An 18,979-nucleotide genomic window follows, 5' to 3' on the forward strand; every position below is an offset into this window, starting at 1 on the left:
GTAAGTAAGAATATGGAAACATTTTCTGACTTTTATTTTGTCTTTTACCGTGGTTGGTTCAATTTTATGAGGTCAAGATAAGTTTAACAAATTACATTCTTATGCATATTCATACAGTGTCAGTTTCTGTTTTATTTGATGAATATTTAAATTGCAGTGGTCCATTCAGGATACATCATCTGAGTAAGACTTTGCATATTCATACTAATTGTTCTCAATTCACAAGGCCAACTCCTGGTTCACATCATACATATTCATAACAATATCCTCTGGTTCACTAAGCACTCTGTTCTCCGTAGAGCGCTATATAAATGCTTCATATTATTATTGTTATTATGTGCAATGAAACCCCTAATTTTAATTCATGATTCATTGTTTTTTTTACAGGGCCAAGCTGGTGGACGTGGCCCCAATGGAAGACCAGGACCCTCAGGACCTGCTGTAAGTACAAAATCATTTTGTAAATGTCACACAATTTCCATTTCAAAGAAAAAAGATCTAAAACATGTAGGATTTGCACTATCCCCTGTGCTTGTTCCTACTGACACGGTTCAGTGAGCACACACCCCCCACACACCACCCAAGGCTCCACAACAGGTTTCACCACGCATCATCGAGTTCACCTCCCGCCTCTATTTCCCGCCTTCGTGCATCACCGCTGATCCGCCGCCCAGTACTTAAGCAGCATGCAGCATCAGAGTCCAGCATTCTCCAGAAGACGATCAGAGCATACTGATCGAAACGTCGAGTTAATCCAAAGGTTCTTTTCAGAACCACCCCAACTCATTTAGAGATTGTTATTACATGGTGTTACCGCAAACTCTTCTATATGTAGGATTTGATCGTGTCGTCGAGTCAGAGCATCAAATACTTTTAAGTAGTGGTGGTATTAAGAAGAACCGGTGGTTGACAACTCAAAACCACCACTACTCAAAAGAGATTTGCACATGGTGCTACCGTGAAACCTCACCTGATTATACTCCCAACATGCATAGTTTCAAATCTTACATTGTTGTACTCAATCATGCAAAGTTTTGAATCCTACTTTTTCAGAAGTAATTTTTTGCCTTAATAATTTGGAAACTCAAGTGTATTTCTGTAAATTGTTACACACATTAGGTTACAAAAAGACACGTTGTTGAAACTGATTGCATGAAATATGAATGATAGTTTTTGTTTTGATTTGATTGTGTAGGGTCTTGACGGACCAAGCGGCAGAAATGGAAAGTCTGGACAACAGGGACCTCGTGGTATGTCAGGACAAGGTGTAAGTACAAACCAGTCTCAAATAATCCTCTATTTTTATCTTTGATGAAACTGTTTTTCTAATCCAGAGCAAAATATTTCAATGATGTGGTTTATTTTAATGGAGTCTATTATAAGAATTTCTTGTTTTGTTTTTCTTCTTCTTCCATGAACAGGGATCCCGTGGATCTGATGGACGCTCTGGACCCGCTGGGCCCCCAGGACCCCCCGGCCCAGCTGGAGCCCCTGTAAGTCTCTCTCACACTTTTCTCTCCTGGCTTACAATTAGTGACAAATAATTGGAGTAAAACAAACTGACTTGTTAAGGTATGACGAAAGACAGTACAATTGTGTGTGTGACTCTAGTGGTTGGACCAAGCAGTTTTGTTCAGTGGCAACAGATACTTACAGTTTTGATTGGCTAGAAGTAAGTGGTAAAATTACATTGTGAGGCGTCAATAACCTTATTAAAGAGAACTTCTTAAAACCAGATTGTCTAACGGACACAGTTAAAGTAATCTTTTGCCATCATATGCCTTTTGTTTTGTGACAAATATTGATGAATTGTGTGTTCAGAGAAACCATAAGAACTTATAAGAAATATGTTTTCTGAAATGTACGACTAAAAGTTTGTTTTATTATTTGTTTCTCTTTGCACAGGGAGCCCTCAGTTATTCACAAGGAGTAAGTATACGTTTTGAATGTTTTTCAGCTAGATGTTGTTACAAATTATAGGCCGACCAAAAGCAACTCTGTTGTTTAAACGGATTTGGACAGTCAAAACCAAGAGTCTTCATTGGATTGGTTTGATGATGACGATTAAAAAAAATCTCTTGATTTGTAATTTGTAATTCATGAAGGCAATAGGCCTGTAACCTGTAGGTTTGCTACCCATAGGCCTGCAAACTACGGGCCAAACCTGCAGGTCAGTAAACCATAGTTTTGTAACCAACAGGCCTGTGACCCTGAGTTTGTATAAACCCATAGCACTGTAACCTGTAGGCCTGAAGGCAGGTAGCCCTTAGTCTTATAAGACTAAACTGCAGCGTGCTGGCCAGTAACCTGCAGGCCAGTAAGCCATAGTTCTGTAACCAACAGGCCTAGTTCTGTAACCAACATTGGTGTTACTATATGAGAAAATGATTGTATAAATATTCTTGTAGCCAAAAGACTAAGGCCATAATATATGTAAATGACTGTTTAAAACCAGCCACTATGTGTTGCAGGTGCATTACATCAATCAATCAATCAATGTGCATTTATTTTCCATGTCGACAATAACAATTAAGCATACAGTAGAAAACAAAATAATTTTGATGAGTATAATAATGAGGGACGGATGCTTTTGTATATTTCCCTGATGGGTTTAATTGTGTGTTGCAGGCGCAAACGCTTTGACTTTTACACACAATAGCGCCCTCAGTTGACTCGTCGTAAGGCCACGCAGCATGGTCACCAAGTGAGCTTCCTCTTTTCTCTATGTGCCCAGATGGGTTGGTTTGTCACAAACATCCCAAATGGGTTTGATTGTGTGCTGCAGGCATATTACATACATCCCAAATGGGTTTGATTGTGTGCTGCAGGCATATTACATACATCCCAAATGGGTTTGATTGTAGGTCAGTAAACCATAGTTTTGTAACCAACAGGCCTGTGACCCTGAGTTTGTATAAACCCATAGCACTGTAACCTGTAGGCCTGAAGGCAGGTAGCCCTTAGTCTTATAAGACTAAACTGCAGCGTGCTGGCCAGTAACCTGCAGGCCAGTAAGCCATAGTTCTGTAACCAACAGGCCTGTGACCCTGAGTTTGTATAAACCCATAGCACTGTAACCTGTAGGCCTGAAGGCCAGTAGCCCTTAGTCTTATAAGACTAACCTGCAGCCTGCTGGTCAGTTACCTGCAGGCCAGTAAGCCATAGTTCTGTAACCAACAGGCCTGTGACCCTGAGTTTGTATAAACCCATAGCACTGTAACCTGTAGGCCAGAAGGCCAGTGGCCCTTAGTATTATAAGCCTAACCTGCAGAGTGCTGGCCAGTAATGTGCAGGCCAGTAAGCCATAATTCTGTAACCAACAGGCCTGTGACCCTGAGTTTGTATAAACCCATAGCACTGTAACCTGTAGGCCAGAAGGCCAGTGGCCCTTAGTCTTATAAGACTAACCTGCAGCCTGCTGGCCTGTAACCTGCAGGCCAGTATGCCATAGTCCTGTACCAATAGGCCTGTGACCCTGAGTTTGTATAACCCCATAGCCCTGTGACCTGTAGGCCTGAAGGCCAGTGGCCCTTAGTCTTATAAGCCTAACCTGCAGCGTGCTGGCCTGTTACCTGCAGGCCAGTAAGCTGCAGGCCAGTATGCCATAGTCCTCAACCAATGGGCCCGTAACCCTGAGTTTGTATAAACCCATAGCCTTTTATAGCCTGTAGGCCTGAAGGCCAGTTGCCCTTAGTCTTATAAGACTAATCTGCAGCCTGCTGGCCAATAACCTGCAGCCTGCTGGCTTGTAACCTGCAGGCCAGTAAGCCATAGTCCTCTACCAATAGGCCCATAACCCTGAGTTTGTATAAACCCATAGCCTTGTAACCTGTAGGCCTGAAGGCCAGTGGCCCTTAGTCTTATAAGCCTAACCTGCAGCCTGCTGGCCAGTAACCTGCAAGCCAGTAAGCTGCAGGCCAGTATGCCATAGTCCTCAACCAATGGGCCCGTAACCCTGAGTTTGTATAAACCCATAGCCTTGTAACCTGTAGGCCTGAAGGCCAGTAGCCCTTAGTGTTATAAGACTAATCTGCAAACTACTGGCCTGTAACCTGCAAGCCAGTAAGCCGCAGCCCTGTAACTCGCAGGTCTTTTACCCATATTATGTATGTAACCTGTAACCCATAGGCCTGTATGTAACTTGTAGGCTATAACCCAAAGGCCTGTAACCAACACCCAGGTACCGATATACCATAATAAACAAGATCGGCCCAAAAAATCTAATCTTTTTAACTTGTTGATTGTTTCCACAGTACTCTGCACCAGCAGGTGTCAGTGGCAACAAGGGACCCAACCCATATAGTTCATACGTAAGTTTTGGGCTTTCTTCAAAATTAGGGTTCATATGTAATTCATTTTATAACAACGCAAAATAGTTCCTATTTTGGCATTTTTAAATCTTTATAACCAAAGCAGTGTAAAAATCATTTAAAGATAATATACAGGATTGGTAGGGCTGACTATTAGTCACAAACAATCCTTTTTGTGAGTCAGGAGAAACTGTTACAAAACAATGCAAGAAGCAACCTAAATCAGTTGCCGTTCTTTTAGGTTTTCAGATCAAGACTTCTTGAATACGACTTAAATTCAGAGGGAAATGTTTGACAGAAAAAAAGGTCTTGTATAACTTTATTGACAGCAATCCTGCATCATACCTTTCAGATAACTTGTTCAAACATACTAAAGAGATAGCTGTTGCAAAGACTTGTGGTTTCTGTGTAAAAAGCTAATTACTGGGGTCGAAACGTGAGGCCACTTCCACTTTCTGCACAAAATATTATGTTTACGAAAATTACACTTGATGACAAAATAGTCAGTTATTGATTGGGATTGGAGAATCAGAATCTAACACTGGATCATCATGTTGTGTATACAACGAACTAGTCAAAGATGAATACATTGTGATCAGGGCCCAATTGCAAGGCATATCTTAAAGACACTGGACACTATTGGTAATTGTGAAAGACCGATGTTCCCACGTGGTGTATCTCAACAAATGCATAAAATAACAAACTGTGAAAATTTAGGAGGGAATTTTTGCCTGTGCATGTGTGTAGTGTAATACTTACTCATATGGCTAGTGATGAAAATTGGCACTTGTAAAGTAAGTGGAAAATGGTGAACCTAAGCGCAGAACTACTGCGGCAAGCAAAGCCATAAAAATTTGCTTAGCATGAAATTTTGGCCTTGATAAAAACAGTACCAACCAAATTTTCACCTGATTTTCAGGATTTAAGCAAGCAACGAATGAACACCAGTAACAAGCAATATGCGACAAATGGAAATTTTCTTGGTAATCCTGTTTTTATCAAGGAAGAAATTTCATGCTAAGCAAATTTTTGTGCTATGAAACTTTGGCCCTGCATGGTCCATGCAAGCTTTTGTGAACAACTGTTACATTTAAAACTCACAAAATCCCCCACCATAAACTGCTCTGTTATTCACTTCTACAGTATGGAGATGATGCCGAGATTGATGAGGATGACTTTGAGAGCCGTATCAAGCAGCTCCGTGTACGCATGATGAAGTTGATGCATCCTAACGGTGAGGCAGACTACCCCGCCCGCTCCTGCAAGGATCTCTTCAAGAACTACCCAGTATTGCCCGATGGTACGTTAAGAGTAGTTGAGAGTTTACCTTTGGAACCGTTTGATTGTTTTAATCCTGTATAAATGAAGACGTTTGTGATAAAACTTCATATTGTGAAAATTTCATTTAAAGATGCTATGTCAGATATTTTGCCCCAAACATTAAAAAATAGATTTGTTTGAGTGAATGTTACCACCCGCTCTAATTAAAAAAAAGTTTATCTTTATACTTTTAATAAATAATAATAATAATAAAATGAACACTTATAGTGCGCCGGTATCCACCACAAGTGATGCTCATGGCGCAAGGAAGAAACACAAAATTAATGAAAAGCAGCTGTGAAAAAGTGGGTTTTGAGGGCCTCTTTGAACTTATGAATAGAGGACATGTTACGGATATTAAGAGGCAGATTATTCCAAAGTAAAGGACCAGCATGAGAAAAAGCCCTGTCACCCCAATTGTTGTGGGTGTGAGGAACAACCAGTAATGACGAAGTGGATGATCTAAGACATCTTGAAGGATTGTAACGGGTAATTAATTGGCAATTATACTGAGGAGCAGAACCATGTAAAGAATGAAAAACAAGCAGAAGTAATTTGTATTGAATGCGATATTTAATGGTCAGGAACCATGACAAAAAATTTAAAACGTTTCTTATAAAACACATAAGAATTGGTCACGTGATATATTGTTGGGATGGCGACAAAAACTAATTTTGAGCACTTTATTTCACTGCTACTAATAATTGGCAGCATTAGCATATCATGAAACATTGGTGTTGTTACTATATGAGAAAATGATGGTATAAATATTCTTGTAGCCAAAAGACTAAGGCCATAATATGTGTAAATGACTGTTTAAAACCAGCCACTATGTGTTGCAGGTGCACTACATCAATCAATCAATCAATGTGCATTTATTTTCCATGTCGACAATAACAATTAAGCATACAGTAGAAAACAAAATAATTTTGATGAGTATAATAATGAGGGACGGATGCCAGATAACTTAACAGTAATTTGAAGATAATAGCCGTACAGAAATTAACGTACTAGTCAACATGCAGGAAAAAAGTTTTAGCATAATGCTTTTGTATATTTCCCTGATGGGTTTAATTGTGTGTTGCAGGCGCAAACGCTTTGACTTTTACACACAATAGCGCCCTCAGTTGACTCCCCCGTAAGGCCATGCAGCATGGCCACCAAGTGAGCTTCCTCTTTTCTCTATGTGCCCAGATGGGTTGGTTTGTCACAAACATCCCAAATGGGTTTGATTGTGTGCTGCAGGCATATTACATACATCCCAAATGGGTTTGATTGTGTGCTGCAGGCATATTACATACATCCCAAATGGGTTTGATTGTGTGCTGCAGGCATATTACATACATCCCAAATGGGTTTGATTGTGTGCTGCAGGCATATTACATACATCCCAAATGGGTTTGATTGTGTGCTGCAGGCATATTACATACATCCCAAATGGGTTTGATTGTGTGCTGCAGGCATATTACATACATCCCAAATGGGTTTGATTGTGTGCTGCAGGCATATTACATTGACCCCAGACGGGTTTATATAAATGTTGTTTGCCTTGTTACATAGGAGTTCCCGATCATTGATGTGCTTAATTTTGTTTTCTTCACAGGTTATTACACCCTGGACCCAAGCGAAGGCTCCTCATATGACAAGTTCACCGCATACTGCGTCAAGAAGACCAACGCCACCTGCGTCTTCCCAGAGAGGCAAGAGGTAAGGAAAACCATGTCATCAGAGAAATATTTCCAGTGCTTTCCATTTGTGGTCTCTTCAATAATTAGGCATCGACTAATTAAAAGAAAGACACACTGTTGATAATTATTGTAACAAAAATAGTTTTATTATCAAAAACATTTAAGTTGAAACTTGACATGTTAAATCCTAACATCATTCCATTTTTTTTTACAGGAATTCATTTTTTTAAAATACAAATATGCTTTGTTTATAATTCTTACAATAGGAGTTGTAAATCCTCCCACACTTATATTTTAACATATTAGGTTTACATGTTCTGTGGAGGTTGTGAGCTCATTTATAATCAGTGTGTTTTAATCACTATCTTATAACTGCCATTTGTCTATAACAACTATGAAAAGTGCACTGTTTTTATAAAGACAGTGGACACTATTGGTAATTGTCAAAGATCAGTCTTCTCACTTGGTGTATCTCAACATAATGCATGAAATAACAAACCTGTGAAAATTTGAGCTCAATTGGTCGTCTAAGTTGCGAGATAATAATACAAGAAAAACACTCCTGTCACACTAAGTTGTGTGCGTTTAGATGGTTGATTTCGAGACCTCAAGTTCTAAACTTGAGGTCTCGAAATCAAATTCGTGGAAAATTACTTCTTTCTCGAAAACTACTCCACTTCAGAGGGAGTCGTTTCTCACAATGTTTTATACTACCAACCTCTCCCCATTACTCGTTACCAAGTAAGGTTGTGAGCTAATAATTATTTTGAGTAATTACCAATAGTGTCCACTGCCTTTAAACGTCAAAAGTAACTTGGCTCTGCTTATTTTCCTTCCTAAAGGATCCTTTCCCCGCATTTTCCTTGTTTCTCTGACAAATTTGTTCTACTTTCTTAATTTTTCATGACATTTAGATCCCTAAGGCAACCTATTACCTAGGTTCCCATGAAGACCCGATTGCTTTCTCAAAGATGCTCAATGGCTCAGCGGTAAGAATCACATCATTTAATTTTCAGTATTTTTCATTTCAATTTTATTTCATTTAATGGGCTTTCTCAAAAGAATTATTATACGCCCTCAAAATGCTACTTTGAAGTAAATATCAAAAAATTGTGAGACCTATTTTATATCTTTTCCCAGCAGTGACTTCGGGCTTCTTTCTAATCCCAGCATTGACTTTGACCTTCTTTTCAATCTAAATATGAGAGTGACTGCAGCAAAAAATAGTTGATGTATTGCTTTTATCAGTTTTTTTGGTAACTTCTTTTGATCAGAAAACTCTCTGATTGTATTCGATAACTGTTATTTCAGATCACTTACAGCGTTAAGCCCGTTCAGTTGACCCTCCTGCGTCTCATCTACTCCCAAGCCAAGCAGAATGTCACGTACCACTGCAGAAACTCCAACGCTGTCCTAGACCGTGATGGTAGATCCAGCAAGGCTCTTACCCTGGTAGGACCCCAAGGTGTACAAATGAGCATCAAGAGTACAAAGAACGACTTGCAGTACGAAGTAGAAGGAACAGACGAATGCCGGGTAAGGAAATATATTTTAGTGCAAAATGAAAAGTAAAAGTAGTGCTTTCTGCTTTAACGGCTAGGCTTCGAATTGAAGATACCCAAGCCTACATTCGGATGGACTGTGAAAGGGGTGACCCTGTTTCAGCCCTAGGAGACCTTGAAAGCGCCTTCAGGCCTTGTGTGTCAGGCGACTTGTATACAAAACAAATTAAAAACCTATTCTTGTCCAAGGCACAGTTAGCAGTTTTTTGTCAAAACTTATTTCAGTCTTTTAAGTTGCGATTATTGTTATCTCTTATCAGCATCTGGAAATCATACCTGAAATTAATGTGTTCAATTTGTCAATCCATCGTTAGATTTATGAGGGACCACTTCAAGGTAATTACTCAGATGCAGTAAGCTCTTGCCGGGATTTAATTTTTTTTTTTAAATGGATATTGTAGAAGGTTTTGTGATGTCCAGAGGAAGATGATTCCACATCTTAAGGTTCAGCATAGAAAGGCCATGATCCTTTGAATTGCTTCTTGAAATGCAAAGTTTGGAAGCAGAAACATAAATTTGATAGACAGTTGTGGCATTTGGAAAGAGAAGAGAACTGAGACAATGGAATAAAAACACAAACCTCTCGTCAACTTGAAATCTATAGATGATTCATTTGCCCCTTTAATTTGTTGTTAAATTTACAGGAGCATGACGACGTTTGGAGAAAGACCACCATTGTCTACACAACCAAGAAGACCGAACGTCTACCCCTCGTTGATGTTGCTGTGAAGGACGTCGGAGAAAGCAACCAACAATTTGGAATAAATGTCGGTCCTGTCTGCTTCTCATAAAATTTTTTAAAAACTGCCTAGTGTTGACTCTATTGCAGTGAAGAGCACGATTATTGCAGCAAGTAGTTCATAGGGAAGACTTTATTATAGGGTCAGTGTGTTGGTTCTTCCTGCTTTTACAGAGTCACATTTTTAAAAACTGCTTTTAAAATTAAACTTGATCAACTTTAGGTCAGAGTTGTACTGATTGTCATGGTGCTGTTTTATTACGACTAAAATATTGAAATGTTTTGTACGAAAATGCATATTGTGAAAAGAATAGGTGCTAATTACCACTTAGATTTTGTGTCTGCAGAGAAGAGAGTTTTCAAGGGAAAGTACTTTTGTTTTGTTTCAGGGGTGGGGAGTAAAAAAAACTTCCATCCTGTGGTTTAAAAAAGAAAAAAAACCCAAAAAAACAACCAACCTGTGAAGAAATAATTGTAAATTGAACCCCAGCTTAGTGAGGGATTTTGTGCTAGTTCTCAAAGGCCGTTCTCACTTTGATTGTAGCAACACTGATGTATGTGGTCTTCAAAATGTGGTTTCCCCTTGACTTTGGTACTATTTCTGATGGGGATGATTGAAGGAGGACTTGTACCGTTGTAGTACGTGATAATCAGTGAGCTTTCAGTTTACAAATCTTATACATTGTCTTGAATGGAAAGAAAATGCAGATTGTGTATTTTGTTCTGTAGTTTAATGGAAAACAAAATCTCCCTATAGTGCAAAGAGAAGAAATTTGTATTCATGTTGTTTGCTTTTGCACAATATATAAAAACAATTTTAAACAATGAAGCATTTTACTCGGACAAAAATCAGTTATTAGTCTCTATGTGCCCTTATTGGAATACACTATACAGACAGATTTACCCTTCTTCTTAAGAGTTTAACTATGGAATAAATTTCTTTCACTATTTGTTATTAGAGATATGATGAAAATCCATTAAAGTTCTCTGTTTCCAAAACAAGAGGTTAATTTTGGTTCAATTTTATAAAACTGGGAAGGATTAACAAAAAATGCTTTAAAATGGACTTGCTGTGTGGAAAGTAGCATGGTTCCAGTCATGAGCAGTTTCACAGAGCAAGGTGTGTTTGTTGGCTGGTAACTTGTTTGTGTTTTGACACCAATAACATAGCCATGTTGAGCAGTTTTGCCAGGAATAGCAGTGCCAGGTATACATTGTGCTGGTTATCGCCAGAGATCCATGATCTGCCTGTAGAATTGATCACTTTTCATGACCTGGTTGGAGTAGAACTGAGTGGTAAGCACCGCCAAGAAATTGACTGTGCTTAGAATATTTTATTGCTAAGCAAAACAAGTCACTCCACTCGCACCAACTATTAACTTTATGATCTTTTGGCTGGTAAACAATTTCTTCTGAGCAAGTTTTTGTTATTTACATAATCATCTTTTGTGTGCTTACATGTTTTATTAAATCGGGCCAAGACAGGTCATTATGTTTAATGTTATCAATAACTAGTAAACAGCCTTTTTGAATACTTTTTGAAGTGTCCTCTCTTACCTTGGTGGTTTTTATGCTCTTAGTTCTGCTTGTTCTTCGCTTCTGTGTCTGTGTTTGTATTTTTTAAATAAAATAAAGCTTCCCTATGTCAGAATTTTGTGTGACTTTTTGTTTGTCAGTTTTTAAAATTGTATCTTAAACTTGCATGTATGGTTAGGCCTAAAGTTAGTTTGAATGCATTATCTTTGCTTAAACTTACGATAGTTATCGTAGCGTAAATGAATGAAGGCCCATATTGTTCATCCACTGTGTAGCTATAGGCACAATTTTACAAACACGATGGCTGGCTCTAGGATGCTGTTAACCCAGTCTAGCTCTTGCACAGTGTAAATAGCGCACAACTTTTTCTTTTCTTCTTTATTTCTCTTCGCACCTTGCACCGTGGACCTCTGACCTCACCAACGCACCACCCCAGTTTAGCTTCCTACGTGAGTTGTGTAGGGATTATTCAACTCAAGACGATTCCTCTGAAGATGAGTTGTCAGTATGACCTTAGTGATTAAGGTAGATAGGATACAAATATAAGACTCTCGTAACTCTTTGTGAAGTCGGCCCGAGTCACATCTGTTGGCCTATGGGTATAATATTTTAAGCTACAGCAAAAGTGGGACTAATTGGCTCATACATTTAAGCACACATAAAATCTGGAGGAAAAATAAAACTTAGTAGCCTGACGTTTTGACCCAAGTGTGATATTTGTCGAAGGCTAAAAATGAATATGAAACTTATTATTAAGCTTTTGCCATTTGCATGGTAGGGCCATACTGATGTCCAAAGATTTCAGCCACTCAGGTTTATTTTTGTCGCTGCTTGATCGAGTTAATGGAAGTTATAAGTTTATGAGAGCAATTAACAAAAAAATGATTGTATAACTCAATTCTAATCAGGTTAGAATGCAACTGCAACAACCATCCGATCTATATCAAAGTTGAAATTCCCGCCCTTTTAATTGTATTGTAATGTATTATGCTTTATTCCAAACTGGAACACACCCCATAACCCTGGGGAGGGTAAGAATATTATAAAAACAAAATACATTGAATGAATAAGTCATGCGGAAAGGAATTTAACTTAGAACAAAAACAAATAATCACACAGTTTTCTTTTAAAGCAGTAAATAAAAAGACGTACTTGGCAACGCAAATAATAATAGCTTCATCGGGAGTGTCCATCAAAAACTTAAACCTGTCTTCCCTGGCAAGAGTTTCAAAGCCTTTGTAATGATCAATAATATAAGCCAGCAACAGAATATTCCTAATGTCGTTTTATAAGGGGCAATCTAGCAGGAAATGGATTTCTGTTTCAACATCAAGGTGACAATGCGGGCAATTTTTGTTTGGCTCGACTCTAACCCAACATACCTTCCTATTTCAATAAGTAGCTTGTGTTATTAAGAGAGCATCTGAAACGGACCAAAGAATGGCGATAAGAAGGCTTGTTAACACATTGTAAATATAACTCAAACTCAAACTGGGCTTTGAAAATACGGTATGTCCTGAGCTTACTCTTTTGGCCAGATTCAGTTCTACAGTCATTGTGCAATCTATTGTACCATTTGGAAATAAACACATCACATAGTTGTTGAACAACAATACGATTCACATTCCTTCGGTTTGCAAGCTCTGGTATGTTCACTGGCATGTTACAGGTGACTGAATCAAAGTATTTTCTAAGCATAAGAAATACTGATGGTCTGTGGTTAATAATAATGTTGTTATTCACGAATTTACGACATTGTTTCAGGATTTGCTGATTTGGGGGGTGGGGGGGGGGGGGATTGGCCTACTCATATACAGAAATAATTCATCTGACTGGATTGCAGGCCGGGAGAAGCATGGAGCATAGACAAGTTTATGTCTTCGTAGGAGCATAATGCCGTTCGTACTACATCACGCGCATGCACATCGGGCAAGGCATGCTGGGAAAAAATGTTACCTCGTCCCCAGCGCCTTGCTTTAGACTGGCCGCTGGGTATGGGGCCGAGAGAAGGACAAAATGGTGCGCCGAGATCGATCACCCCTGGGTACGAGGTTGATGAACCCCTTTACTCCCCGCGGCCATTTTCTTTCTGAGCGCGGGCATCGTGTGTTCCACGTGTGTGTGGAGAAAAAACATATTTTCTGCAACTATTTACATCGAAAACCGACATCAAAACTCAACAACTTCCACGATGAGAACTGCACGGATGTTGATAGAATCTTCTTAATCAGGTAAATGATTCATGTGTTAATGCAAAAGAGGAAATTTGAGGGGTTTTCTAAGACAAGATTGTCTTGGCAATATGTAACAGTCAAATCATTGTCAGCTTATGATACCCAAGACAAATTCGAAGAAACATAGATTGTGTTTAAAATGTTTATTAAACCACTGAATTCTCGCTCAATACAAGTGAGGAAAATATTGTAAGGGACGGATAGACCCACATCGATTTTGCTGATGAATTCTGACGCTTTACACTATACGTTTTTTGTTTCTTCAACTCCTTCAATGCAAGTTTTAAGACTAAAAGAGTAAAATCACAGGGTGCACATATTTGTCTTCAAATTGTTTTCTTGTGTGTTGGGAATTAGATTTGACGACATGAAGTACTGTACATGTCTAACCCTGGTAGGACGTCAGTCAGTGCCACTGTACAAAATTTCGCATTGGTACGGGACCTTTATACCCTGGACTCCGTCGCGTTGCCTGCATCGGAGGAGTCCAATCTGGGCTATGTACATGTCATGTGTACGTGGAGACAATTTAAAGGCCCCTGAACATGCTGTCCTGAAGTAATTTTCCCAATGCCTTATGCTTTCTATATCCCCTCATTTGTATGAACACTAATTTACATCTATACTCTAAATATAATTTTGTTCTTTTTCAGAGTTCGTGGAATCTGATGTTTCCCTTTCATCAAGTGTATGCTGCCTCTCCCTGCATCTTAGCAGTCTTTACAGCCACAACAGCAGTCACTGAGGTACAAAGCCTCAACCATTCTGTAAGGCAACCAAAATGTATCATTTTCTATTACTAGCTGTAGTGCCAGAATAATTTACACATTTGCCAAACTTTCTTCTCTCATACTTTTTTTTCTCCTAAGACCCAAATTATTTAGGACTTCTTTTTTGTGGGGCCTCCGAAGAATCAGTTAAATTTCTATTACAAACTTTCATTTAGGTCAGCCCCCAAGGATTTTGAGAGAAAAAAATTAGTTTGATAATAAAGCATTCTATTAAATAGCAGTACAGTTTATCTGATACATGGTAGTTACTCCAAAAACTAATTACCATGAAAACGTTAGAGCACTGGTCATATTACAAAAATGTTGTTGGAAAAACACCCTTTAAACTAAAATGTAGTTTTAGGGAAAGTGGTAATTTTTTTTTCACACCCAAAAGTTTGAATCTGAGGAAGGCTTCAGGCATAAAGCTTTTCTCATGCATCTAAAAGCACACAATTTCATGCATGGAATATTGGGTTTTCTTTCATAATTTGTTTTCAACTCTGATGACCATTTTAGCCAAAACTTCCATTGGTTTGTTATTCATGCATTTATTGAGGCACACCAAGTGAGGAGACTGTTGTTTGATAATACCAAAATTATCCCAAACCTAAATTATTTTCTAAAAGTTATTTTTAATTAATTCATCAACACCAAGAAGGCATCAGAGTTATAAGCTATTCATAGAACCAATAATTGTCAAAATATTAGGATTCATCAGAAAATAATAAGCAAACCAGACTAGATTGTTTATTTGAATTTTCAAGACTTTATTTGAACAAACTTTAAATGTCTTCCAAAGAAAGAAAACAATAACACTCAATTAGTGCATCCACACTGTTAGACATTACCCCCACCCACCCCAACCTCAAGAACTTGATTATGACTATGTTGTATGTTATGTTTCCTTAATGTTTTAATTAAAACAAATTTTGTTTTTGTGGGTGCTTTGGCACTCCTATTGCTTCCTTACTATTCATTTTGATAGTTGCTTAAATTGATGGTTGGAAATTATGCCAGTTGATGTATTATTACTGTTTGAAAACCTCATTGAAATTATTTCAATTTGTTTTGTTTTTGTAATGCACTTGTCAAGTGCCACAATTCAAAAATTGTATTTGTAAAATCAAATACAGCTTTCATTTCATACTATTTTTTATTAAAATTATTGAAAATGTGTAGTTTCAAAATTCAACTTAAACCCCAAAATATCCGAGAAGAAATATCAGCTGGCAAATGACAACCATAGCTAAGAAATATAAATGATCAACCAAGGAAGAAATGTAACCTGTTTTATCCAAAAGGAGTCTACATGGCTAACAAAAAGACTAGTTTCATGAATTAACTTTTTGGTTTCTGCAAACTTGCAAAATATTTTTTTTGTGCTTTTTCTTCACCTTACAAGAACTCAGAATATTTACAGAATCAAAGCGTTTTTTGTTTCTTTTCAAACAAATCTAATTAAATATGACTCCTTTATGGTTTACAGGTTGCATTTCTTACTTATAAAGAAGGTACAACATTGGTATTCATATACTGCATATAGAGTGCACAAATTTTGACACAAAAAACGTTATCTCAAACTTGCAGCGTTTTCATAACACATTTCTTTATTTATTGTTTAACTCAATACAGTTTTTACATCAAGTGGACATTTAGATGAATGTTTACTTGCATGCTTACCAAAATTGAAGGTAATGCATGTTCACTAAATTCCCGCAATAAATTTATAAGTTCCATTCACAATAGCGTAACTACCAATGTTGTATCTTCTGTAAAGGCCGCATCTTATAGCTTGTTCTGTGACTTTATAATCGCAATCTTGGAAAGTTTTTGAAGTCCACAAAGGGACACAGAGAGTCGAAAATTACTAAGTGTTTTTGTCAAAAAATGACTAAGTCCAAAAAAAGACTAAGTACAAACATTGAATATGAGTTTCTGTTCAAAAAATGTCTAAGTACAAACCATGGCTAGTTTTTTGGTCGAAAAAATGACTAAGTCCACAATAGGACACAGAAAGTCAATAATTACCAAGTGTTTTTGTAAAAAAAAATGACTAAGTCCAAAAAAAGACTAAGTCCAAACATTGACTATGAGTTTCTGCTCAAAAAAATTACTAAGTCCACAATAGGACACAGAAAGTCAATAATTACTAAGTGTTTTTGTCCCAAAAATGACTAAGTCCAAACATTGACTATGAGTTTCTGCTCAAAAAAATTACTAAGTACAAACAATGGCTAGTGATTTGGTCAAAAAATGACTAAGTCCACAATGGGACTCCATTTTATTGTTATTTAAAGTCACAACAAGCTATAAGACGATACCTTTAATAAGGGGCTGTATTCCATTTTGATGTACCTAGCTATATAATCTAATGGTAATTTGAATTTGACGTCTTGTATAAGTGTCATGTGCAAATTTCTAGTTGATTACATTGTTGGTGTACATTACTTTGGGATACAGTCTCTTCTGCACCCCTATAGGGGGTGCACTTGGTTGATCAATATTTTAATAATAGGGGGGGTAGGGCCAAACTTTTTACGCAGTTAATTTCGAACCGTACAACGGCACGAGAAATATTTTTGGCTGACTTAGTCTATATAAAAAAGGCGTTTTTTAAGGGATTTTTTTGATTTTTTTAAGCACCACTGAACTGTAGAAGCAGCAGAGTTGCGCAAACGTGTGTGCCGGTCGGTGTGGCCAACTACTATCTAGAAAGTGAAGCGACTTAATGATCTAAGTATTAATGGAAGGAAAGCATTTTATTAAGTTAAATCAAGTTAATGTTTCATTGATAGTCTGTTTTACCAATGTCCTGCCTTACATGATTGACAAACTAAAAAGATTGTTTTAAGTCCGAAGCCAAAAACAAACTTAAGATTTTTTTTTTCAAAGTCCAAAACACAAGTCGGAAAGGATTCTGTTGCCCGTTAAAATGTTTAATGAATCTGTATCAAGTGTACCATCGGACGTCTCCCCCTGTTCGGGCAAACACGTCGCTAAGTTCTTGGAGTAAAGTTTCAAGTTTGAATTTTGGTTGAAGTGTAAAAGGACGCTCCCACTCCGTCACCGATTGAGTCCTGTACCATCAGAATAACGAAGACTTCAACCCAGATGATGATGCGCTGATCAGAGAAACAAGATTCCAACATGGCGGCTGAACTTGAAAAATTTTGTGAATTTTTGTGACAAGCACAAAAAAACAGAACAGCATACTCAGGAATGTATTGGTTTCACTTGCATTAGAAGTACTACAATTTTTCATAAATTTGTTTCAAATCAATCATAAGTTTTGGATTTGTTAAAACATTGCAACATTTTAACAGTGTGTGTGATTACACGTTCAAATGAAGTCAAATTTCAAAGTCAAAAATGAGGTTATACACAAACATCAGATTTGCATCTTCATTGCATTGAGTATCATTACAGGAGATATTGTAGATGACATTGGGTTTATGGAGGATAACTAGACTGAGAAAAAAACAACTAACCTATCTCTAAACAAATTCTAAACTCTTAAGTACAACAAAGTTTCAAATCCTACGGAACTACAAATTGCTAATGAAGTCCCAATAAAGTATTGAACATCTAGGATCAACAACTACTCCTACTGATTAACTTCATGTAAGCCTGCAAACCAACAACTGCATGCTAGTGATTTTCGCACCAATTTTAAATTACAATGTTTTTGCGTAAAAATGAGTCCGACGTCGATGTCGGAAAATTAAGGTTTTATCAGTGACGATAAGATCCTAAGTACAACAAAGTTTCGAATCCTACGGAACTACAAATTGCTGATGAAGTCCCAATAAAGTATTGAACATCTAGGATCAACAACTACTCCTACTGATTAACTTCATGTAAATCTGCAAACCAACCACTGCATACTAATGATTTCGTACCAATCATAAACTACAATGTTTTTGCATAAAAATGAGTCTGACGTCGATGTCGGAAAATTAAGGTTTTATCAGTGACGATAAGATCGCTGATAACTTGGTGTATTTTCCATCTAGAAAGACACCTGTGATTCTGCAAACAGTGCATGACTAAAGTAACAAAGTGACGTCTTATTTAGATTACCTATTCCTGCTGTGTCTTTTTGGCATAATATTCATAACAAAATCAATCTAACAAGCAAATTGAGAAATAACTAATTTAGTTATTTGTTTAATAATTCTACACTAATACTGGACTAGTGTTTATGCTTCGTATAACTACCTAGCCATGTGACAAATTACTATGTTTGTTCCGAGGTTTAACTGAATAAGTCTACACTAATACGCTAATAAACACCTAGTTTGATCCATTGTACACTTCGCTGTTGTACATGTTGAGACGTTCTCATGTTAACCATAAAAGAATTAAAATTATTGATGGACATCGCACAAAATTTGTCTCGTTTCAAAGAGATCTTAAAAATAAAATAAAATACAATTGTTGTACTGACAAAAAACTAGTAGGTTGCATTTGTTCCCAACAGTTCTACGGGTTACATATCTTAAACTTGCCAACTCTTTTTAGAACCTGTCAAAATATTAATGACCAAGTGTCTTTGTCACTTTAACAGCCTAAATAACTAGAGAAACAAGATTCAAACATTGCGGCTGAACAAATTTTATGAGTGTTTGTAAACCGCCTGAGTGTCGTCACCATATTCAGCTGGAAAAGGGTTAACCAGTTGTAAAAACTGTTTACAATTATCAATAATTAATACCCTGAAGGATTGAAAACACCTAGTGCAGCTAAATTACTATGTTTATGAAAAATGTATACAAATCATGCACACCACAGTGGCAGTATTTGTTAAAAAAGCAATG

General features: G+C 37.4%; 1 protein-coding gene across 2 annotated transcripts in view; it reads left to right on the forward strand.

Annotated features, from left to right (window-relative positions):
• Positions 1 to 11,270, forward strand: part of LOC117287750 (collagen alpha-2(I) chain-like) — a 74,638-nt gene extending 63,368 nt beyond the window's left edge. For both annotated transcript variants that reach the window (XM_033768252.1, XM_033768254.1), the window contains 10 exons: positions 388 to 441; positions 1,196 to 1,267; positions 1,422 to 1,493; positions 1,906 to 1,929; positions 4,254 to 4,310; positions 5,454 to 5,610; positions 7,234 to 7,337; positions 8,233 to 8,307; positions 8,630 to 8,854; positions 9,525 to 11,270. In XM_033768252.1, coding sequence (XP_033624143.1) covers positions 388 to 441; positions 1,196 to 1,267; positions 1,422 to 1,493; positions 1,906 to 1,929; positions 4,254 to 4,310; positions 5,454 to 5,610; positions 7,234 to 7,337; positions 8,233 to 8,307; positions 8,630 to 8,854; positions 9,525 to 9,671 — 987 coding nt within the window. In that variant the 3' untranslated portion in view covers positions 9,672 to 11,270. The remainder of the gene's footprint in view (positions 1 to 387; positions 442 to 1,195; positions 1,268 to 1,421; positions 1,494 to 1,905; positions 1,930 to 4,253; positions 4,311 to 5,453; positions 5,611 to 7,233; positions 7,338 to 8,232; positions 8,308 to 8,629; positions 8,855 to 9,524) is intronic.
• Positions 11,271 to 18,979: the final 7,709 nt, after the last annotated feature.

Source organism: Asterias rubens, chromosome 3 (genome assembly GCF_902459465.1).
Source record: "Asterias rubens chromosome 3, eAstRub1.3, whole genome shotgun sequence".
NCBI classification, from domain to species: domain Eukaryota; kingdom Metazoa; phylum Echinodermata; class Asteroidea; order Forcipulatida; family Asteriidae; genus Asterias; species Asterias rubens.